A 25,213-nucleotide genomic window follows, 5' to 3' on the forward strand; every position below is an offset into this window, starting at 1 on the left:
GTGGCGATGTTGTTCAAAAAAGCTTCTCTGAGATGTTTCGGTCCAAAAACAATGACTTCAGCCTTCTCTGAGTTCAGCAGCAAGAAGTTTCTGCTCATCCAGGACCTTACGTCTTTGAGGCATGCTTCACGTTTAGAAAGGCGGTTGGTTTCTTCAGGCTTCATTTACAAGTAAAGCTGAGTGTCATCTGCATAGCAGTGAAAGTTTATGGAGTGTTTCCTCAATATGGTGCCAAGAGGAAGCATATACAAGACGAAAAGAATAGGTCCTAGCACTGAACCTCGAGGAACTCCATATTACACCCCGGTGTGCAAAGAAGATACATTGTTCACATGAATGAAGTGATGTCGATCAGAAAGATATGATCGAAGCCAAGCTAAAGTGGTTCCTGAGATACCAAGAAGACCCTCTAATAGGGATGTCCCGATCACCTTTTTTTTGCTCCCGATCTGATTCCGATTTATTTATTTTGAGTATCTGCCAATCCCGATATTTCCTGATCCGATCTTTCAGCAATGCATTAGGAAAAAAGAAAAGAAAAAAACTCCTAGAAGTTGTCTTTTGAGTTTTATTTTATTTTATTTAAATGGAGGTATCATTCTAGCCAACATGGATATAGCTTTTTTTCTCCACTTAGTGCAGCATTGGATCAACAAAATAAAAATAAAGCTTCTCAGTGGTGCATCACAAGATTATGATGATTTTCTATTATACACATTTTAATTAAAAACAAGAACTAAGGCCCCAGGCTTTTTCCGATTCTGTCTCCCCCGATCCCCGATGGTTGAAAAATGCCCCAATCCGATCCCGATCACGTGATCGGATCGAGACATCCCTACCCTCTAATCTCTGCAGAAGAATGCGATGATCAATAGTGTCGAAAGCGGCACTAAGATCGAGCAAGACAAGCACAGAAAGAAGACCACTGTCCAAAGCCAAAAGTAGATCATTGGTTACTTTCAGCAGCGCAGTCTCAGTGCTATGGTTGGCTCTGAACCCAGACTGAAAGACCTCAAAGAGACTGTTGTTTTGAAGAAACTCATTCAGACTATTTTTTCAACTTGAGCAGGACTCGTTTGTTTTAGTTGAGCACCATATTCTTTCTAATTTCCTCAATTTTTGTTTGAGCTCACGAGTTTGAGCGTTGTACCACAGAGCCGAACGATGTCGTCTGAGAGTCCTCTGTCTAAGCGGAGCAATCGAATCGAGGACGGCTTGAAGAAAACCCGTGGTATCCGCAACAAGCTGATCAAGCTGAGAGGGAGCATAAGATATCTCTGCAAAGGTAGAGCAAGAATTCAAGGCAGCAGGAATAGCTTCCTTGAAAATGTCTACAGCTCTGTCAGACAAGTTCCTGGACAAGATGATTTTACTTGCAGGTGTAAAATCCGACAGCAAGACTTTGAAAGTAAAATGGAAGAAATGATCCGACAGAAGAGGATTCTGTGGTAAGACTGCCAAGTTGACAGGTTCCACGCCATGAGCAAGAACAAGATCCAAGGTGTGGTTAAAGCAATGAGTAAGATGGTTCACAGACTGTGTGAAACAGAAAGAATCCAGTAATGACATGAAGGCAATACAAAGACTATCATCAATGACGTCCACATGAATATTAAAGTCACCAACGATGATGATTTTATCTGAAAGACGAATGATGTTGGAAAGGAACTCTACAGCTAGATGCAAGAAATTAAGAAAAAGACTTTCAAAGAGCTGAAGCCTAGTTCAGGTCTAGTGCTACTATTAAAGCAAGAGTTGAAAATAATCCCCCCCCCCCTCCAAGACCCAAGACGTTTTTTGAACCAGGCTGTAAATATGTTTTTAATGCTGTAAAGTCTGTTTTTATGGCTGGGTGTGTATGTGACTTCTGGTCTTTCTGCAGGAGTAGGAGATATAAATATAATCATTTGGCACTCGCAGGGTGATTTACCAAATCTGAAACTGTAAGTATCGCTGTTTTTGCCTCCATATTTTCATTTGATACTGTATAAATGGGTTGGGGCTTTTTGCTTCAGGTTATATCATAATGTATAGTGTCACACTATGGGGTATCATATGTGGTGATATATTGCAGTGTATCTTTTAATATGTATGGTATCACACAGTGTCGTACCATGTTGTGTCATGGTCTGTAATGTCTCGTTGTGTCATGCAGGTTACTGTTTGGCTTACTGTGAGGCCCCTTGATTGAAAATGCTTTAAAAATAGATTATTATAACAGTTACTACACCTCTAAATAAAAAGTTACAGTCAGAAATGATCTCTTAATGGATCTGTTAATGTGTACCTTTGCAGAAATGCTGCAATAATTGCAGAAAAGATGGAGACTTTTGATGAAATTCAGATATCTATTCAATCACCAGTTACTACTGTCTACTAAACCAGTGCTGTTAAAATCTTTTGTAACAGTGTGATTGATTGGTGATGCCTGGTTGTTTGATTAAGTGGGGTGAAATTTGAAGCACATCACTAAAAAGCATTTCTGATTTTAAAAGTGGTTAATGTCTTAAATCCATACGATGTTATAAATATGTTAGGGAGATTGTTGATTTTTGAATGAGTAAATGAGTTACCTGAATCTGATCTGGCAGCCAGCTGAGAACAGGACTGCTGTTATTAAGAGGATAAATCATCCACAAAACAGTTGCAACTTTTGACATATCCTATTACAAATAAGAGGCCTTTTTGATAACTTTGGATGCAACTTAATTTTTTCCTTGTAGGACTCTGCATGCTCACAGTCTGTTTACATCCCAAATACACATCCCAACTGTCCATGTGTGTATCAGTGAGCTCCTCTGTGTGTCAGTGTTTGCCTGTCTGTCCATCAGCCAGCCAGCAAGAGGGCAAGAGAGTCCTGGCAGCAGCAGAATTGTAACAGGAAGCAATCACTTCAGGAGCCAAATGACTATCGAGAGGCTTCAGTCACGTTCATGGCTAGAGCAGCGAGGATGTTGCACAGCGTGATACCAAAGACATTTCAGGTCCATTTATAGAGCTGCAGTTCAATCTCAGTTTCCTTCTTACTTTTCTTTACCCAGCTGAATCAAAACACACTCCGTCGATATCCTTCAATTATCACAAGTTGACCCGACCCAGCCTGTACATCTCTGTGACCCCTCTTCTGAGCTGGTGTGTGTGTGAGTGTGTGCTGCTGTGGTCACATCATCATTTGTGACAGGGGTCATGAGGGGTCAAGTGGGGTCATGAGTAGTATCCTGACATCCTGCCAGTCTAATCACCTGTTTATTTTTCTAACAAGCAAACCTCTATCCACTCCGATGGCAGGAGAGAAGTGAAAGTGAGAGGAAAGGTTGATTAGGGTTCAGGTTCACTCTGATTGATAACTGATATCATGCTGTGATGGGTCCCTGGGATTAAATGATATCTGTTAGTGCAAAGCACAGGGATGCATAGTTTAACGTTGATTAATGTCTCTGTTAAAAGCCCAAACGTGTTTTTGGGTCAAACAAGAAACTCAGTGTGAATGATTCAAATCCACTGATCTTTATTTGAAAGAAAGAGTAAATGTGACTGAATTTCTGGTTTTAAAGATAAATGTGAGCTAACTTTCCTTTAGCTCTAGGGTGCAGCTGTTAAAAAATAAAGCCCCGAGTTTAAATATTTTTCCATCCATGTAACATTACTTAGCTCAAACGTAGCTCTGAAAAAAATAATAAATCAATAAAATTTTTTAAAAAATCATGAAAGTTAAAATGTAATTGAGGCATTTTTCTTACCCTAAATCTACTTCTGATATAAATTAAATCACAATATAATACATACAGAAAAAATACAATTTATTTTAATCACAATAGCAAGACATTTTTTTTATCACTCTACAATTTTACAGACACTTACAAAATGTTGTAAAAGACCATCCATTGAGATTACTGGGTAGTGTAGCTCTTTGCTGCCCTCTTTTGGAGAGTACGTGCTCCTGCTTTGTTGGCTTGTATTAACCAATCTTTGCCACAGCGTGGCGCTAGATCAACGCAGTAACACAGTCAAGGACAGGCAAGTGATGTGATCACGTTTCTATTTATCTATTTATGTATCTATTTACAATATCTATTTACAGTATTTATTTACAATATCTATTTACAGTATTTATTTAATACACACGTATTTAAAATAAAATAAAATAAAATAGTTGATTTACTACATAAATAAATAAATAAATAAATAAATAAATAAATAAATAAATAAATAAATAAGCCACATAACAGAAAAAAAATTAACATATAATCTGAAAAAAAAAGTTAGATTTTTTTAAAGGTATAACTAGTTAGAAAAAAACAGCTTTACTGTCATTGTTCAAGTAAAGTCTAATGCAAACATTGTCAGTACAAGATGATACTAAAAAAAAATACAGTAACCATAAATATTTAATATAAACAATAAAAAAGAAACACACCAATTTCAAGTCAAGTACTATTTTGCATCAAAAGCATTTATTGTTTTGGGTAAAAACAAAATATAAATGAATAAATATAAAAATAAATAGAAGTTTTTTTAATAAGTTTTCCCTGATTCCAACTTTCCTTGTTTCCTTGTTCATGTACTGTGTATGAAATGTTATTCAATAATAATAATAATAATAATAATAATAATAATAATAATAATAATAATAATAATAATAATAATAATGATAATAGATCAATAAAAATACCAATTTCATCACTTTAAAATATGAACAAATATGGTACATAACCAGTCAGAGGAAAGGCTGAAATTTCTCACTGATATGAATACTGTGCCTGCTAACAGTCACCACAGTCTTGATATTAGTTCCTGAATGAATATGATCATGAGTAGCCGTCCATGATGTGGTTAGCTTATCTGAATACCACATAAAACTACCAAGTGCTGCAGCTCTGAGTTAATAAAAGATTCAAACAGGAATCATAAAAGCCATAAAATGATATATAGAGATATAAATGGTCACATATTACTCATTTTCTGGAAGTGCATGCAAATAATGGCATTTATAATGCTGACAGGCACAAGGCGTGTTTCATCCTGCTGGAATTTGAATATGATAATACCAGGGAGAGACAGGCTCCATCCACATCTTTTTAATATCAGACGTCCCTCTGTTTTTCTGCCTGACTGTTCATGGATGAAGGTCACTGGAGCTATTGTCAAGTTGCAGGAAAAACAGTATCTGTCCTTCTTTGTGTTGGCTGAACAGCAAACAGAGAGCGTGTGTGCATGAACAGTCAATAAGTGGAAGTAAATATTGACCACACAGGTGTCTGTTTGTTGCCGACCTTTAAGTGTGATCTACACAGAAACACACAAGCACACACACACATACACACACTTCTTTGTGAGTCTATGCAGAGTAAATAAAGTGAACACTTGGCCTGTTGTGACTTCATCCCACTGCAGCTTAAACAGCACCTTAATTATCAGACTCAAAACCTACCCATGTTTTCCAAAGATTTTTTTTTTTAGGTTTTTCTAGTTGAGCTTTTGTGCTTTCTTGTTTTATATATACAAACAGAAAGCCTCTCATCCAGGCCCTCCTAACCTATTTAAACAGAGGCTTTGCGTCCCACTCCATGTTTGTTTCGAAGCAGGTTTTTTCTGTCTCAGAAACACTTGTTGAATATTTTATCACCCACAGGAAGAAGGAGGGTCCAGTTACAGAGAGACGACTGACTGCAGGACAGGAGGGCTCCAGAGAAGGCAGCTACAGCTCCACCTGCACAGACACAGAGAGGTAGAGCTCTGCTGTGATCGGGGATGAAGTAATGTGGATGTAGCAGCACAAGCAGAACGGCCGTTAAAAGAATCCGTCCATTGTTTATGTTTTAAATGTTTCTTATATTGCATACATACAATTAAAAAATGAAAATGTCAATGTGTCGTAACAAGGTCTCCAGTACCTTTCAGCTCATTGTTTTGGGTCACGAGCCTCACCTCTACTGTTCTCTGTTCTTGTATCTGTAACCACAGCAGGCTTCTGACTCAGTCAGTGAAATAGTAAACATACCTGGAGTACATTTGGAACTGGAGGAGACCAAAAGCAGAGCTTAAAGGAGAGTTAATGTTGAACTTGTGCTAACCTGTTGGCCAAAAACAGGACTTCAAATGTGTAATTAGGATAAAATCACTATACTGGCTGTATACCTCAGAGGCCTTTTGTCAACATGCGATACATCTTAGCCTGATATCAGATACAGTAACTTTAAGCAAGTTTTTGTCATATTTTAATACTCTTATTTAGACTTGACACAACCAGAAAAATAGCTTCAAGGATTTTAAAAAGGCAAAAATGACACCATTACTGCTCACAAGGAATTAAAAAATCTGCTGATGGGGAGAAAAAATTTGCCTTTCAAGTTTCTTGAATGAAGACATTTTTATTTATTCAATTAACTTGACAAGCATGTTTCTTGTTTACCCTTTGCTAGCAATTCAAGCACCATTTTTGTGACATTTCTCTGGACGTATATGTTGCACATTTAATCTAATAAGACAGTTTTTTCTAAAATTAAGAAGAAAAAAAAAAACTTGTTTAGATGTCAGTTTTTGGCAATGTTGGGCTGACAGATTGTTGTGTTGTTCTACTGTTAAAAAACTTCCCAACTCACAGTTTTGGAAATTTTGTTCCACTTTGAGGTTTCAGTCTTGGTAGAAATGTCATAAAATATTGTATTAAAGCCAAACTGGTTGATAATTTAACAAGTGCTGGGTCTAATATGTAAGTTAAAAAATGTTTTATAACCCAAATTGTGATACCGGACCCAAATGGTACATTTTGTGTCAGGTATTACGATTTGATTTTTTTTTTAATCTTCTTTTTAAACTACATTCCAAACACGTCTTTTCTTGTTTGTATGGTTTTGTAAATACAAAAACAATAGAAATTCACCTGTTAAAGGAAAAGTTTCTCTGTGCTGACTGTTAAAAAAATTGTGTGCATGTTTTTTAGATTAATCAATTTATATTTTTATTTTATTTTATTTATTAAGTTATTTAGTTATTTAGTTATTAATATCTTTATTTTATTTATTTATTTATTTATCTCGCATGTGGGATGTTTGGCTCTTTATAGATATTTGCTGGCTATAGATTTTAAATAGTGCTGAATTTCAATGGAATTTCTTAATTGCATATCCTTACCAAAAAAAAAAAAAAAAAAATTGGGATGTGTATGGATGTAACCATGGAGTCACTTAGGTTTCAACAGTTTCATTTCAAGACCTGACACCTTGCTTCCAAATCTCCAGGTGAAGCGAATACACCTCCTGGTCTGAGCTGACTCCACCCACTTCCTGCATACCTGTATATAAAGACACCTGTGGCATGAGAAGCACACAGCCTCCTGTACTCCTCTGGACTCTACTGCTCATCCTCCTGAAGATAAAGCTGGTAAGTAGATTTTTTTTTAAAATTTCTGATTCAGTATCTTCATGCTATCAAGCAACTTTGCATATCAATATATTTTCCAAATCCAAATCCAAATCCACTTTATTTATATAGCACATTTTAAAAACAGACAAACATCTCCAAAATGCTGTACAAAAGTAAAAACCATAAAATAAATTAAACATAAAAAAAAATAAAAAATAAAAACATGAATTAAAATGATAAATAAGATAAAATAAATTAAAAGACACAGGGGACATTTTAGGGTGATTGTACTTTTGTTAAATTCTGGTTTTGTGGTCGTTAAATTATTGAAGTAATATTCAAAGTTATAAAGAAATTTTCCACTTTCTTCAAGCTAATTGCTCTCGTTTCATTACTAACTTTCATTCAAAGCTGTCATCTGGAGCATTTGTCTGCAAGTGAAGAGATGATAAAAAATGAAATCTAATGACAACCCATTTCCTGCTGAACAAAGTCTCTCCTTGTGTCCCTGGAATTCGCTCGGAATATTTTCCCCGATCATTTCCCCAAAGCTCTATCTTTCATCTGAACAAGGAGCTGTCTGTCCCCTGCTCGCTCCTTTGTAGAGTTGTGGGAACGGTGTTGCGAGGATCAGGTGACACAGAGATAGAGAGGTTCCCTTGACTGCTAACACACAAAAGCAGGCATGCGCGAAGGGAACAAGAACACACACACACACACACACACAAAGGACAAAGATGCCCTGTTAATATGACACACAAGGTTATGAGACCAGAAAGACAATAGTGGTCATATTCAAACATCACTCAGATTTTCTTTGCATTGAGCTGGATATGATTTTAATACATGACTAAAGGCTTTTATTTTTTAAATCCACTTTCATTTCCTTTTTCCCTCAGTGCCATGAATTTGCTCTGACGCTCCACTTGAATCTGAATCTGTCTTATTACCAAAGTTTAAAAAAACTCAAGAGTGTTCTCCCTGTTCCCTCAGAGGTGCTTCTTTAACCCAGACTCAAGCTGTCTCTCATTTACATTTTGAATCTACATCAACTTTAATATCATCTGAGCATGAGCGGAGCTCAGATGGACAGACTGAAGTGACTCTGACCTTAAGAAAAAGCCCTCTCATGATGGTTTCCTGTGCTCTTTTAATGACTCCTCGTCCCGTTTTCTGGGGGCGTTTATTCGTTTTAAAATATGAGGCCCCTACTTGGGGCTTGAGTCTGGTTCAGCGCTCAGACGAAAAGGCATTTGCTCAAGTGCTTGAAAGAGCTTTTCACAGCCAGAGCTCATGTTACATTAGCTCTAAATGACTGCAGAGGTCCGGCTTTAGAGAAGTGATGCATTTTCCTTATGAGGAGTGCTGTTTGGAAATCCGTTTTCCCTTTTTCATGACAATGAATCTTAAGAAGCTGAGATAGATGCATCGAGAGGGATTATTCTTGCTCTGCACCACAACCTTGTCTATTTTCCCAAAGTTCCTCCTCTTTGTTGCAATAATCAATCCAACATTATACATTATGATAAATGAAAGAAATGCTAAGATCTGATATAAACCTACAGGAGAATTAGTCATGGACTCAAGAGCCTCATAAATTGTACCAAAGCATGATTAAAATCACTCCTGGTGTTCTCATCACCTCCGCATCTCTGTTCCTCTTCCCAGCCTCCCACCATGGCCTCCAGCATGTCAGTGAGGAGTTTCTCCATGAGCCGTCAGCCGTCCTTCTCCAGCCGCTCTCTGATGGACACGGGCCGCTCTCGCTCCAGGGCTTCCGTCTCCTTCGCAGCAGCCAGCCAGCTGAGCCGCTCGACCTCCATCAGCCACGACCTCAACGGGCCGAGCAGCCTGCAGCTCAACGGACTTCACGGCAACAGCACCAACGACAAGGAGGCCATGCAGAGTCTCAACAACCGCCTGGCCAACTACCTGGACAAGGTGTGACACGCTCAAAATGATGTTGACTTCCTGGTCAGCAGTCAGATGGAGGAGGAAATTAAATGATTAACAACTTAAACATGTTTTTGTTTCTATTTCACCAGGTTCGTTCTCTGGAGCGCTCCAATGCAGACCTGGAGATGAAGATCAAGCAGCTGATGATTGACCGCATCCCTAAAGGTCATGACCTCGACTCCATGATGGCACAAGCCCACGCTGTGGAGCAAGAGGTAGATGGCTGTTAAACAGAGAAGCACACAGTGGTAGTGGCTGTGGGAGTTTTACATAGACAAATAATGATGAACATGTTTGAATCGAAGCATCTGAGCAGCCTGCACTTCATCTTTGAGTCAACTCAACCCAAACCTGGAGTTAATGATTATTTTAAAGAAACAGTTACAGTTTAATGAAGCTGGAATGTGTCTGTGACTTTAGTAATCATTTGCAACATCTGTTTCAAAGCTCTTTACTGTTATTTTATTTAAGGCAAACTGAGGATTAGTAAGTGATGGTGCTAAGCCTCTCTTTGATATATTTTCCTGTTTATACTCCAACAAACTACAAACTGAGTTTACAAGGTTTGCTTGTTGTCATATTTCAAACAATAGCGCTACCTTACTATAGACATATTACCTTGGAAAAATTAGGGTTAAAATAGAGTTAAAAAAAAATTTGCTCTCCAAAACAAATGCACCCTTTGGTATGAGTCACATCTTAACGACAGTGGGTGATGGTGCTCATGGGAAACATCAGGTGTCAAATGTAGAGGATGCAGTGTGAAGACTTTAATCTTGCTTTAATCTTTGCTCAGGTGAGGAAGAAGACGCTGGAAAATGCCCGTCTCATGTTGGAGATCGATAACGCTAAACTGGCCGCTGATGACTTCAGAATCAAGTGAGTCACATGGTCACACTCAAGATGTTTCAGTGAAGTTTGATGTTAAAGCTTTAAACCATGTTTTACATTAGTTGTGATGAATTTACCCAGATCCATGGCTCATCAACTTATAAATATATTAAGCATATATCATTAGCCTCAAAGCATACTTGCTTAAGTCAAAGAAATTTGAATAAAATAAAAATAAGTTCCCAATAATAATACAAAAAATGTAAGAAAAAAAACATTAGTATAAGTTAAAAAAATGTATTTTTTCCATCTTTTCTGAAAACCTTGAAATTTAACTTAGACGATAATGATATGAGGCTAGTGATGTGCTGGTGCATAGCAGGGGTGGTGCCAGGATTTCAGTTTGAGGTGGGCCTTAAATTACAAAAGTTAGATTACTTTTTCCATATAACTGTAGAAAAACTACCGTTTCAAAGAGAATTTTGGTGCTGCTTGCTCTTTTTATATTTGATTTTATAACATTTTGGTGCATCAATTGTACTTACCTGTAAATGCTCTTCATGGTATTAGCCAAAGAGTTACACTGTAAAGCACCAGCGGGCTGCTGCCTCAACTTTTCATTTGTTATGGGCTGTAAAAGCAGCAACATTAACCTCAGTTGAATAAAAGACAAAAATCTACAGCCTTCCCCAAAATCAGTCCTACCAGTATAACATAAGGTTGAATTTTTCACAACACCATTTAAGTTTTTTTTTTTTCTAACAGACAAAAAGATTCCCATATTCAGCTCATTTTCTAAAGACAGAGCATCTGACAATAATGAATCGAGCCTAAAGTTACAAAATTTTACAATATCCCGTTTAAACAGATTAAAAAAAAGAAAAGAAAAAAAGAAAAAGAATATAAATTGATTAATAAAGAAAAAATCTAAGAAAAGTGTTGGGTGGGCCTGTTGGAAGGTGGGTAAGCCTAAGAATGTTGGACCCACCCATAACCCACTTATAACACCAGGTGCATGGTGAACTGGGGTGTGGTTACTGGGGTGGCTGGAGCTGGCGCCAGGATCACCTGGAATCTGCTTGGCCACCCACAGCAGAGCTATCAACCACTTTGTTCACCTGAAGTTTTAAAACCTGAACCTCATGGACTTTAAGAGAAAGACCAAATTGTTGGACAATTTCACAAAAACTGTTTTTAATAAGATCTATGTATGACAGGTAAAGAAAAGTTTAATTTCAGTCTGCCACCTTCTACACTCTGGGCCCCTACCTTTGCCCCCCAAAAGGAAAACTCTAGACACGCCCCTGATGGTGACCATATTAAACATGGAACTGAAGTTTTGTTTCTTGATTTCAAAGAGTAGATTAACGCACATCAAGTGTTGAGTTTTCTGCTGTTTACTGGACTTCTGTAGATGGGAGACTGAGATGGTGATGTGTCAGTCCGTGGAGAGAGACTGTGTCGCTCTGAAAAAGGCGAAAACCGACCACGAGCAGATCATTGCCTCTCTGAGAGGAGACCTGGACAGCCTGAAAGAAGAACTGTACTTCCTGAAGAAAAACCATGAGGAGGTATTCCTGTTCACCTGAACCACCTGTCCTCTTTTTTTCTCTCTTTGTTCACATTAAGACAGCACGCAGCTCTTTTAACACTCCGTGTTATTGTGTGTACTCTGGCTGCTCCATTAGTCCACATTTTCCTCATCTCGTTTTCATTTTTGGCTCTGCGACCTGGCCTCACAAACAACAAGCTGTTTGATATCACACTGACCTCATTTGCTGGACTTAAGAGGTGCTTTTAACAGCCTGAGGGGGGAGTACAGGACATGAAGGGAGGGGTTAGAGGGAGGGAGGTGGTCCTATGGTTACTACGGACAAAAGGAGCAGGTAGATCTGGTTTCCCAATGGTGTCTTTCTGTCTGATCAGCTGATCAGAGGAGCGTGAAGGAGGAAGTAAGATAAACTTACCCTCGAAGTAAAGCAGGTATTGTTGTCCTGCTTATCGAAGAGGCATCAAATCAGATCAAATTATTAAGAAATGAAGAGTCCAATAAGAGTTTGAACCAGACCTGGTTTGGCTCACAGGCCCAATTTGACCAACACATAATAATCTGTTTTAGAGTTTAAGAGAGAATTTCAATGAATGAGACTAGATAATTAAGGATTTGTTAGTCCTCTTTGACTTCAGTGGGGGAGGGCTGTGCTTGGTGAACTAGTTCATCGTGGGCTCTGAATGTCTCCTTATCTACCTCCATCTACAAACTCTATGTCAGCTCTTTATGTTGACAATGTCGACTTTTCTCACACAAAAACAGAGAAGCAGCATCTCTGGGGGTTAGCTGGAAAACAGGTCAGATGTCTCCCATGCATCCCTCCCCCAGTGACATGGTTTAACCAAACCGTCCAACACAAGCTGGAGCGAAGTGTAGAGAAGCATTAAAACCAGACCACAGCACATTAAACTAAAGTGTGCCTCAGTAAGAGAGAGTGAAAGAGATCCAGCGTGCACACATGAATGGAGAGCAGGAGTGAAGGCACGGTGTGTGGGTAAGACGAGCTCTGCTGCATCAACTATTGATGGAGAACATCTAAATTATGAAGGTGGCCTCACCTCTGCTGACCTGTGGTGGTGTAGGATTCTCTGAACAGTTGCACAGAAGTCAAAACTTATACTATTTATTTAACATATATGCACCAACTCTGGTACAGTTCAGACTCAGATTTGAAGGCAACATGTCGCTCACAGTAAATGTTGAAGTATTTGGTATTTCTTCTCCCCCCCTGCAGGAAATGGAGCAGATGAGGTCTCGTATTGCTCAGGACGAGGTGAATGTGGAGGTGGACTCTGCCAGTGGACCAGAGCTGGGCACCATCCTGTCTGGTCTGCGCTCCCAGTATGAGGGCATCGTCAAGAACAATAAGGAACAGGCAGAGCAGTGGTACCGCAAGAAGGTGTGAGACAAAAACAGACCCCATGATTCATGAATGTGAAGTATTGTATGACAGGTATATATATGACAGATCTAGTATGAGCCAATATGAACTGAATTTACCTGAAAAATGTAAAAAAAAAATGTATATATATATATATATATATATATATATATATATATATATATATATATATATATATATATATATATATATATATATATATATAAATCCTGCTCAATATATCTTTTAAAATCAACCTGTCAAAGGCAAAGTTTCTCTGAGTTGACAGTAAGTTAGATTTTAGTAAGGTTATATATAATCAAATATCTATCTATCTATCTATATATATATCTATATATCTATATATATATATATATATATATATATATATATATATATATATATATATATATATATATTTATATATATATATATATATATATATATATATATATATATATATATATATATATATATATATATATATATATATTTATATTTATATATATATATATATATATATATATATATATATATATATATATATATATATATATATATATATATATATATATATATACCGTACTAAAATTTACCAAAAAAAAAAGAGCTTTAGACACCCTTAAATGTCCTAAAACTTGGAGAACTTTAAACATTGGAACCAAGCAACAAGTTATCAGTACAACAGTGACAAAGCTGCTCATACTGAAATCTAAGCAGGTGTTTTTGTGTACTGTACTGATCCAAATACAAGATGACCCAGAATATGAGACTACCCCCTTTTTTCAAGACACAGTTTGAGAAAAAAGGCTATTTGATTAAATTCAATACAAACCAAAGGAGGATGATGTCTATAACAGCATATTGCCATATCATAGTGCAACTCATATCACACTTGAGAAAAATTATGATAAATGAGATAGATTGTTGTTTATTACGGTGTAATTGTGCAATATCTAGTGCATCCAACACCACAGTGGACAATGGCATAAAGGGTGGCATCTGGCTCCCCTGGAAGTCAAGTTCTCTAAATTGAGCCAGATCACAGCAGAAGTATTTTAAGGTTTCCTCTCTCATAGATCAGGTCTTTACCTTTTTCTTTTATTCAACAGACTAAATAGCCTTATGTTATTAGTCTTATTTACACAATGGGATGTCATGTCTGTAGCAGGCGGAGGGTCCGGAAAAATAATGTTGCTACAACCATAAGAAAAGCAGAACAAAAAGTTGTCTGATTAAACTTTATTTGAGCCACATTTGTTTCAGAAACTTAGAAACATGTGTTACATTACGGTTTTAAAAGATAGAGATGAGGCCAAGGGCTGCACGGTGACGCAAGAGTTAGCGCTGCAGCCTCACAGCAAGGTCACTGGTTCAATTCCCAGTTTGGCCAGTGGGCCTTTCTGTGTGGAGTTTACATGTTCTCCCCATGCATGCATGGGTACTCTGGCTTTCTCACACAGTCCAAAAACATGCTCAACAGGTTAATTGATCACTCTAAATTGCCCCTAGGTGTGAGTGTGTGAGTGAATGGTTGTCTGTCTGTCTGTGGCCATACCCACATGGTTATTTTCAAAAATGAATATCCCCTCCCTCGTTTGTTTTAAAACATACTTTTGTCCACACGCAGCGGGTAAATCCGCCGGTGAGTGCCGCTCCAAGCACGCCAAACCCATAATGGACAGTGTTTTCCTAACGTAAAACCCATGCCAGCCAATCAGAATGAGCCCCCGTCATTCAGCTGTGATGTTTCAGAACCAAAAACTCTGTGTACCGGCGTCTACACGAAACCATGAAACGGGAGTTTTCCAAAATCTTCACTTTGGCTGGAGTTTTACGAAAACATCGTTTTTAGTGACACAAAGCTGCGGTTTTGTGTGGTCATATAAAAATATATGCAGTTTCCCAAATACCCGTATAAGGCTACGTGTGGACATGGCCTGAGTCAGCCCTGTGATTGGCTGGCAACCAGTCCAGGGTGTACCCCACCTCACGCGAACAGCTGGGATAGGCTCCAGCCACCCGGGACCCTGAACAAGATAAGCGGTTCAGAAAAAGAATCAATGAATGAAAATGATATCTCACTTGCTTGCAAGAGTAAAAAAAATAAGCAATAACTAACTAAAGTGGTCAGAAAAATTAACATGTTTCTTGAAACTTAAATACTGATTTTATGCAAGAAACTAAACATGTTAATATTTCCAACCCCACTTACAGTTTTATTTACTCTTAACAGGCAATTCAGGCATTGTTTGTGTCATTTCAAATCTTAAAAAAGGAGATTTGTATGGATTTGTTAGGTGAATCTAGCTCATATTTAGTAGAATAGACCATATGTACTAAAAATAAAACATAAACTCTTGATTACATTTTTTGTCTCTTCACCCTTTCACCACTACATTTGTTTTTTCTAACCTCTCAGTTGTGGGTCTAGAACCTTCCCACTGCAAACTGCTCCTGTGTTGATGTTAATTGGCGTACAGTGGCTTCAAGCGTTGAATAATAGATTACACTCTGGGAAATAGTAGCTTTTGAGACTTTATAAAAGTATTTAACCCTTATTCTTTATCTGTTTCATGCCCATCGCAGCTGGAGACGGTGCAGAATGAGGTGAAGGAGAGCAACGAGGCCCTGAGAGGAGCTCAGAGCGAGCTGGTGGAGAGGCAGCGCTTCCTGCAGACCCTGGAGGTGGAGCTGGAGAGTCTGCACAAACAGGTGAGCTGCTGCTTCACCTGAAAACACAGCCGAACTATCTCATTCACACTGATTCATGGTTAAGAAAATAAAACAAACATCATTTGTGGCACCAGCAGGTTTACTGAGAGCTGTCAGAGCATGACACGGCTGTGTTTGGGCTTAAAATAATTACGCAAGGGGTATTTCTGCATTTGGAGATGTGCAAACAGGGTCTGAAGTGGATCCTGGGCTCTGCAAACAGGACTCTAAGATGAGGTCCAGGTATTTCCTTCTCACAAAGCTGTGTTATGTTAGAGAAATACTGGATTTATCAGGGATTAATGGACTGACAGCACAGAAAGTCCTTACACAGGTTCAGCTTCGGCTTTTTATGTGTGCACAATCATGCTTCTGTATCACATCAGGAAAGATCTTATTTGTGTTTTTGTGTTTTAATCCCGTGTTGACAGTAAACATGTTCTCCCACGCTGCTAAGTCATGCAGGGACGTTCAGGATTCAGTCAGATTGTATGGGGGTGAGTTTCGGTGGTTAGAGGGGTAATCCAGTCTGAGTGGTGAATGTTTGTTTTGGATGCCAGGGCTTCATCAGTTCATCAGTTCCTGTTGTTGATAATGGTTTGAGTTTCAGAATCAGACACTGTGATGATGGATAAATCAGAGAATTATGAATCATTTTTGGATATTTCTTGAGAATAACTCAAGCTCATCATGGTGATATCAGATTTCTGTTTCCCCCTCAGATTGCAGCTCTGGAGGGTAACCTGGGTGAGACCAGTGTGAAATACTCCACTGAGATGGAGCGTCTGCAGAGCACCCTGAGCCAGCTGGAGGACGACCTCTCCCAGCTCAGGCTGGACATGCAGCGCAACAAAACCGACTACGATCATCTGCTCCGCATCAAGCAGAGCCTGGAGATGGAGATCGCCACCTACAGGCGTCTGCTGGAAGGGGAGGAAACGTGAGTTGAGATTAGTGATGGGACGTTCGGCTCTTTTCAAAGAGACGGTTCTTCTAGCAAGGCTTCCAAAGAAGAGCCGGATCTTTCAGCCATTGAACAGCTCCTGGTTTGGTTTTATTTGTAGCCTCATAGGCTGCCATGCTGTCAATCAAAACACAGTTCTGGTGAACAGAGCTGAGCGAATGTTGTCCCTTTGCAACAGAGCTGGTGGACGTGCTAGTTCCAGGCTAGTGCCTGGGTTAGCACAGGTTCTTTGTGTTTCCACCAATGAAGCTCCAGCTCCAGGAGCTAAAACCTGGTGCACCAACTCTTTGCTGGGCAAGAGCAAACTACTAGCCACGTTTACATGACGAGTTTTTCGTCTTTCAGAATGACTTTTCTGAAAACAAAAGTGTACATGGAAAGGAATATTCCATCCTCTGGTCTACATGCGCCGCTATAATGAAACAGAATAGTCAGTGGGGCATGCGTAGAAAAACGTAAACATCACTTGATTTATCAAAGCTGGAGGACGACAGTTTGTTTATCACGGTATTGTAATACTCTGTACTGCAAGTTTTTTGTCCGTCCAGTCTTGAAATTATGTTCAGTTCTTTCAAAGTTTGGATCAAAAACAAACTTTATGCAGCAGTCCAGTGCTGACGGCTCGCCGCCATTTTTAAAATTGAGGAACGTCTCTAGTTGTGTCTTACGCTGAAAGAACGTACCCAGACAACTTTCTGTTTGAGTGGATACATGATACCTCAATCGGTTTGGGGAAAGGAATATTCCACTCCTGTGAAACTGATTAAATGTCCATTCGGATTGGCTCTTTTCTTTTAGAATGAGGTGTATACAAAGGTTAAATTCTTTCTGTTTGAGCAAATAAACCGAATGCAAGCGGAATATTTGGGTCCATGTAAACGTGGCTATTGACTAGGTCAGAGGCCAGGGTTATCGTGACCAAAGATCGGCGGTGGAAAACAGACATTTTTAAAAAGGAAAGCTACCGATCCAGTTGTCTGTTGGTTTGTCAGAGTTTCCCATTCAAAACTTCCAAGTTTGATGTTAATAGATTTTTTTCGAACACTCAACAGCTGTTACTGTTGGCTGTAACCATGCCAAGAAAACAACAGCCCTACTCTATGTAACTTTCATCCCAACACATCCCACAACTTTAAGAAGAAAAACAAACAGGACAGACATTGACTGTTGAACCACCCATCACTGGTGATGCATTCATTTTAGCTTTCTAGTTCTCAAGCACACAATAACTTATCTTAACAGTACACATCTCCATTATCAAACGCTAACATCTCACCAAGTCTGTCATCGTATGCAGTGATGTACTGACGTTTTACGGTGATGCAATGGTGTGGCTCCAACTTGGCTCCTTGCTTAGAGAAAACCAAACTGGTTCTCAGGGAGAACGTGGTTAAAACCAATTAAGCACAAGCACTGAATGAGCACCTGGGTATTTTGATGGAAATTTTATGGGAGCAATTCACTGCAAAGCATCGGCTCTTAGAGACTCATCTTCTGCACAACACATCACTCATTGTTACAGATCAATGGAAGTCACCGTCACAGGAAGTTTGTTGGGATAAAATGAAGTCTAGCTTGTTTAAAAGAACTCTGTGGTTTCATAACTGAATCCTTGACTGTGCACAAATGTCACAGTCAACAGATCATATTGCTGGTTCAACCTTAAAACTCTGTGCTTACTTTTTCTGTCACTGACATTTCTTACAACAGTTAAGCTTAAAGACCAACACCGTTGGAACAACCCAGCTTTTGTTTTGCATATAAAACTAAAGGTTGAGCTTTGTGGGTGCTGATAGTCTCCACAGACCAGTTTGCCCCTGCTTTGTGTTAATCCGCTCAGTAAGATAGAGAATAAAGATATCCTCCAGAATGTCGAGCCATACAGTGAATGTGGTCAAGTTGTTTTCATGACTAAACAAATCCAATGCTGACATGTTTACTCTTTCCCCTCAGGGTCAAGGAAGTTCCTCCTCCTCCAAAAAGTAAGTACTTGGCTTTAAATATTTAACAGGTCAACAATTCATGTGTAGAGTTTTATCACAGCCTGAGGGAAAACCAGAGGTCAGGAGAGGGGGATTGAATCTTTAATAACAAAGGAAAGAAGATGAGTTTGCTAAAAACCTTTTGCAGAATAATTCAACCTAAAAATCCCAGTCAGTTTAATCCCATTGTATTATTTCTCTCTGTGCAGAGGAGCCTGATGTTCGCACCAGGAAGATTGTGAAGGTGGTGACTCAGACGATGGTCAACGGCAAAGTGGTGGACGAATCCAGCGAGGTAGAGCAGATCGAGGAGACCAAGAAATAAGTAAACAAAGGAGAATGTAAAGACACGAAAATATGATTGAACAGAGAAGCTGATGATAACAGGGTTTGTAGAGAGGGAGGGAGGAAACAAAGAAGATTAGTGTCTGAGTATATTTCAGGAACGATGGAGGGTCATGTATCCCTGACCAGGGTATTCTGGGGTTATTATTTGGCTTTTATTACTTTGTGTTTTTAGATAAATGTTTTCCTTCAGTTGACTGGGGTGTGCTCAGCCCCACTGAATGCTTGTTTTACATTCTTATACTCATTTTGAATAGTTGTGTGTGTTTCTGTGGGTTTGTGTGATATCAGCTGACTAACCTTCTTCTTGTTACTTCACTGATAAAATGCTTTGTTGCTAAAGGGGATATTTATTTCTTAGCATGAGAAAGTGTACTTTAGCAAATCTAATAGACGCTGTGACTCATTTTACAAGAATATCACTGCATTGTTTTTGCTGTTTTTTTGTGTTTTTATTCTGAATAAAGTTTATGTTATCCATACGCCATGCAAATGTCTTTCAATGCATTATTCAACCATTTTTTTTACTTGACCCTGTAATATCAGTGGCTGTTAGGTTCTCCACATGAAGGATCTTTGAGCTCAGTGCAAGCAGTTTGCAATGTCTGCATGTGGATGATAATATAAGAACACAAGTATGCAAAAAATCATGCATATTATACACTAGGGAGGTCTAAGGAATGAAAAGCATGTACTCATTCTTCAGGGAAATGGTTTAAGCATGAGTTGTTTTTTTTTCTCTCGGTGAGTCAATGGACCTTGAAATCTAGTTGAAAATAAGGAAGAAACCTTTGAAATAAGCTGAGTTGGTTCATATTATCTTTGTAGGATACCATATCACCATAAACTGTATAAAACATGGATGTGATGTCTCTTTCTGGTACAGTGAAATGAAGCCATTGGATATGACACAGGCTTTAAAACTCCTTTCTAACAGCTATAGGGTACTGTCAGTCACGAAACCTGACTGTGTCTTTGATTGGACAATAAAATGATCCTAATATCTTCTAAAGTGTAGAGTTAGAAATAAAATTAATCTGTCGTACAGTGTGCGCCACTAATGAAGCTAGTGTTTTGGACCCAGCCAACCAGGCTGTAAATACGTTTTTAAAGCTGTAAAAGTCAGTTTTTATGGCTGGGTGTGTACGTGACTTCCAGTCTTTCAGCAGCCAGCCTCAAGCGGATCCTCGATGAACAGCTACTTTTAGCAGACTTTTAGGCTTCTTTTTTCTAAAGTGGATGTTGCTCCTTGCTGATACTCATTTCCCAGCAGGAAGTCAGGTGCACAGCTCTTGAGATTTTCCCACATAGAATAAAATAGAATAGAATGGAACTTTATTGTCATTGTAACAAGCCCAACAAAATTGAAGTCACAGCAACAATCAAGAAAACAAAAGTAAGAAAGTGTATAGAAAGTGCAAAAAGGTCCATAAGAAAATAGATGATGACATCTTGTCCATCATTGTCCATTTCAGCCAGCCTCCACCTCCACAGGGTCCAGGACTGAGCCTCTTCAGCAGTCTGTTCAGTCTCTGTCTCCTGGATCCTGTCTGCTCACAGCAGGTGAAGCTCTTCCAGTGTGGTGTTGGTGTCTGATGTTAGCTCTGTTAGCCATGTCTGTGAATAGCATGATGCTACTCTGCCCTTTAGTATTCCCTCTGTTGCTGGGTTAGCATGGATAGCTTGTCCATCTTATTGGAGATAGATTTTACGTTCCCAATAACCATGGATGGAAGGACAGGTCCATGTCGTCACTTCTTAGCTCACACCTGAGAACCAGCACGTCGTCCTCACCTCCTTCTCCTCACCTTGTGGGAAGACATCAGATCTTGCACCAGTTAGCATTGACATGCTAAAGGCTGCTAACAGCTAATTTCACATGTAAACAATGCAGCCATGGTTACATGTAGGATCTCCAGACAAACAGGAGAAAAAGTAGTAAAAATATCACTGAAGACACAAAAAGTTTGGTGTCCATGACCAACAAATGAACCATACAAAGTAATATACAAAGTAAAATAGAAAAGCGACCCAAAGTGAGAGGAAGCCAAACCAAGGTTCACCTTTGTTTGATTGGACAATGGGCCTGCATTCACTGCTACTGCTTTGGAGCATCCATTGCTTCTATGTGGTGTATTTCACAATTATTGTAGTAAAATTTTTGTTTCTGAGAATTTTCATTTCAGACTTGGCATTTCCTTCTTGATGTAACACTTGAAAACAAATATATCCACTAATTAATAACTAATTAATAATAACAAATGTGTTTTTTTTATATTGAGATATTCCTTTTTGCAGTGTATGTCACCTTCAACTTTTTGTATATTTAGGGTAGTTCAAGTTCACAGTGGGAAAATAGTGAAAGTTTATTTGTTTATTGCCCGTTAGCTCATAACAACCCGCTACATATTGGTAATAGATATGAAACAACAACTGTGTTTTCCAACAGAAAGATGCTACTAGATTTAGGTTTTGTTAATTCTAGCTAAAACCAAACAAGAACATTGTGTGAAGTGCAGTGTTTTTGAGCTAGCATTAATGCGTTTGACAGTCAATAAAAGTGTTTACAAGCCCTACTTTGCCTCACCATACGTTATAAATACATAAACATATCTTGATAGCAACTTTAACACACTATTAGCTCCATCATTTGTGGACAAAATCTTTAGAATATTTGACAGAAGGCATTAAACATATTGAGTTTGCTAATTTATTTTGTGACAACAAGCTACCTTTACAGAGGGAGCAATTCAAAGTGACAATACAACATGCAACTTCAAAAATGTTAACATGGGGTGGCCCACTATTGGCTAAGATACGACTCTTTTCTCATCTCTGTTTTAGAAGTTAAGTTATGTATTGTAAAATCATTGTTGGTTTTATGTTTACCTGGTACTCCTCTGACAAAATTGGACATGGTCTGCTAGCGGTGAAGAACTGTGCAATATTTTCATCAAGCCTTCTTACCTCCCCCTCATAAGTTCATTACATTGATATTAATTATTAGCCAGTAATGTTGAGAAGGTCGAGAGTTTGGCTGTTAGCACAAACCAAAACATGTGAAAAATAATCATACTGACTCATATAATTATGTTTTTAGGATGAAAATCTGTAGAAAAGCAGATGGACCTAAATGGTAGACTCACGCAATTGCAGCTAGCATGGCTAATAACATCAAATAATATGTCAATCATCAATATATCATTTAACTGCATCTCTTTTTTTCTAACCACATAAATTATCTTAAACATTGAAGTTCTGCTAGTTTTCATAGATATTTTTTTACCTGCAATCCTTGAAATGATTTCCTGTGTATCATCAGTGTACAAAATGATTTCTTTGTATGGATTTCTATATGTTGTACTTTTCCTTCATAGTGTATTATGACATGCAGAGCCAACATGTGGTTTGGTGGATATGGTTTCATCCATCAGGATATACTGCAGGTGTTTAATATCAGGAGGTTTAGGGTTGATCACACTATAAAAAGCCAGAGAAGAAGAATAAAAGTGTTAAGTGACAGAGACTGTGTGTGTTAGTTTTGCCTTATGGGACTTAGATTCAAGTCTTTCTTTTCAAATGTGAGACAAATAATCCTGTAGACTGATTGACTGAGCACACAGATTTTTAAACATAGGCTTATCAGTGAGTTACATAAGCCAGGTGGGTACCATCACTCAAATACAAAGACATTTAAGGATTTCTTTCCTCTTCCACTCCAAAGAGAAAAATGTGGCTCTTTATCCATTGATCCCTTAATAAGTACCTACGAGCTGAACACACTTTGTCATGACACAACAGGCCCACTGTGGCCCCCAGCAACCCTCAATTTAAGGTCAAGACTTGTGTGAATGGGGTCATCACACTCTAGAAATCTCCGTACCTGAAAGGTGGAAAGAAATAATTGGAAGGCTTTTATGAGGAGGATGTTTTCTGTCCTTTTTAAAAGTTCAGTGACTCCATGAGACTGGATGCAAAAAGAAACTCACGGTCGACCAAGGCCAAAAACAAAAAGACAGAAAAAAGCGCCTTCTGTGTGGAGAAGTTGAACATGACCTCTAAAACCTGTTGACTCCAGCCTCAGGTCATCCTCCTGAGCAACCCGCTGTCCCTCCTCTCCAGGCAGAGCTTGTTTACAGAGCAGTTAGATAGATTTGTCAAGACCCCTGACAGATTCCCCTGTAAGTCATAAAACCTGAGACAGTCGGTCAGATGAGTCAGGAGAAGCCAAACACTGAGGCAGGTAGTCAACAAAGACAGCAAGCGCTCATGCAGGTAGATATTAGGACAAACAGAAGACAGACAGAAATGTCTCACTCTGGTGCCCTGTGGTCATAATGATGGTCATTAAACATCAGCTGAGTTCACTGTTTTATCACCTGGCACATCTTCAGTCCTAACCAGGTGCCTCTAACGTGTGTGAAGGTGTGTGTTGTGGGAAATGAGAACGCCCTCTGTACCACCCCAGAAAGAGTTGTTTCACTGGAGTGGAATGTGTAATGTAGTAAAAAAAACAATGAGCTTTAAATCTCCTAAAGGGGTCACATGTTAAGTTTGGGTTTTGAAGAAGTGGGGTTTGAATCATGAACAACAGCCAGCACGGTACACACTGATTAAAACACATGGATGAATATTATACTCGATTTCCACCAGGGCTGTTATGTCAGTGATGACAACGCCATACTTTTAACACCTTTAATGAGGAGATAAAAGCAGGGATAATCAGCAGAGTTGAGGGTTCAATTCCAGCTCTTGTAGTCAAGATGTACTTGCAAGAGACACTGAACCCTGAATTCCCATCCTTTTTGTCAGCGTTGTGTGAATTTGTATGAGATTAGCAGATACTGATGATACCTTACTGCAGAGGGGTAGCCAAACTTTTCAGCCTGCAAGCCATAGAATAGCGATGCCAACGACCAGTGACCCCCTGGTAATACACAAATAGGACAAACTGAAAACCAGACAAAGTGAAGAGAAAAAAAAACTCAATTCAACTCAACTCAAACTTTATTTATAGAGCACATTAAAAACATCCAAAGTTGACCAAAGTGCTGACAAAACATTAGTCTACCTTTGTGCATACATCACTGTGAGACTTTGACCTCTTAAGACCCAGCGTCTACATATGTGGACATTACATTTCTGCCTCTCAGACCATGATACTTCATTATTTTTTAACTTTGACTGATTAGCCACTGCCCACATCTTCTCTTTGTGAAATCACAACATTACATTCACTTCAGTAAACAAAAAAAAAAAAAAAAAAAAAAAAACAACGTATTTAAGTCCGATAACAGAATATGGAATAGATAACTCATGAGCTTGCTAGGCACCGCCCTGTTGGCTATGGCTGCCTACTGCAGCAGCTCTCTCTTCTTTGTCAGTTTCTTGTAATTTTTTTGTCTCTTATTTGTAATCTTTGTATATGGAGTGGATCATTACTTTGTATGGCTCATGTGTTTGTCATGGACACCAAATTTTTTGTGTCTTCAGTGATATTTTTATTTGTACTACTTTTTCTCCTGTGTTTGTCTGGAGATCCTACATGTAACCATGACCGCATTGTTTACATGTGAACTCAGCTGTTGGCAGCCTGTAGCATGTCAATGCTAACTGGTGCTTGGCCAGATGTTTCCTCACAAGGTGAAAAGAAGGAGGAGAGGACAATGTGCTGGTTCCCAGATGTGAGCTAAGAAGTGACGACATGGACCTGTCCTTCCATCCATCGTTATTGGGAACGTAAGATCTATCTCCAATATGATGGACGAGCTAGCTGTGCTAATCCAGGAACAGAGGGGATACCAGAAAGCAGAGTAGCATCATGCTATTCACAGACATGGCTAACAGAGCTAACATCAGACACCAACACCACATTGGAAGAGCTTCACCTGCTGTGAGCAGACAGGATCCAGGAGACAGAGACTGAACAGACTGCTGAAGAAGCTCAGTCCTGGACCCTGTGGAGGTGGAGACTGGCTGAACTGGACAATGATGGACAAGCTGTCATCATCTACTTTTTATGGAGCTTTTTGCACTTTCTAAACACTTTATTACTTTTGTTTTCTTGATTGCTGCTGTGACTTCAATTTCGTTGTACTTGTTACAATGACAATAAAGTTCTA

The 25,213-nt window shown here is 38.8% G+C and overlaps 1 protein-coding gene across 1 annotated transcript; it reads left to right on the forward strand.

Moving 5' to 3' along the window:
• The first annotated feature begins 7,311 nt into the window (after positions 1-7,311).
• LOC141805467 (keratin, type I cytoskeletal 18) lies at positions 7,312-19,571 on the forward strand. The gene is made up of 10 exons (XM_074690551.1): positions 7,312-7,383; positions 9,034-9,306; positions 9,411-9,536; positions 10,118-10,200; positions 11,567-11,723; positions 12,939-13,103; positions 15,675-15,800; positions 16,523-16,740; positions 18,718-18,746; positions 18,956-19,571. The coding sequence occupies exons 1-10, from the start codon at positions 7,318-7,320 to the stop codon at positions 19,069-19,071; spliced, it is 1,359 nt and encodes a 452-aa protein (XP_074546652.1). The 5' UTR covers positions 7,312-7,317; the 3' UTR covers positions 19,072-19,571.
• The last annotated feature ends 5,642 nt before the right edge of the window (positions 19,572-25,213 follow it).

This window comes from Halichoeres trimaculatus, unplaced genomic scaffold (assembly GCF_033239565.1).
Source record: "Halichoeres trimaculatus isolate MK-OKI-2021-1 unplaced genomic scaffold, fHalTri1.1 fHalTri1_scaffold_16, whole genome shotgun sequence".
Classification (NCBI taxonomy): Eukaryota; Metazoa; Chordata; class Actinopteri; order Labriformes; family Labridae; genus Halichoeres; species Halichoeres trimaculatus.

What these genes read in the sequence shown, in the direction of transcription:
- LOC141805467 (XM_074690551.1), top strand. Translation starts at nt 7,318, where the DNA reads ATGAGAAGCACACAGCCTCCTGTACTCCTCTGGACTCTACTGCTCATC. An exon ending in CCCACGCTGTGGAGCAAGAG is followed by an intron (nt 9,537 to 10,117) that starts GTAGATGGCTGT and finishes ATCTTTGCTCAG; the next exon opens with GTGAGGAAGAAGACGCTGGA. An exon ending in AGTTCCTCCTCCTCCAAAAA is followed by an intron (nt 18,747 to 18,955) that starts GTAAGTACTTGG and finishes CTCTCTGTGCAG; the next exon opens with AGGAGCCTGATGTTCGCACC.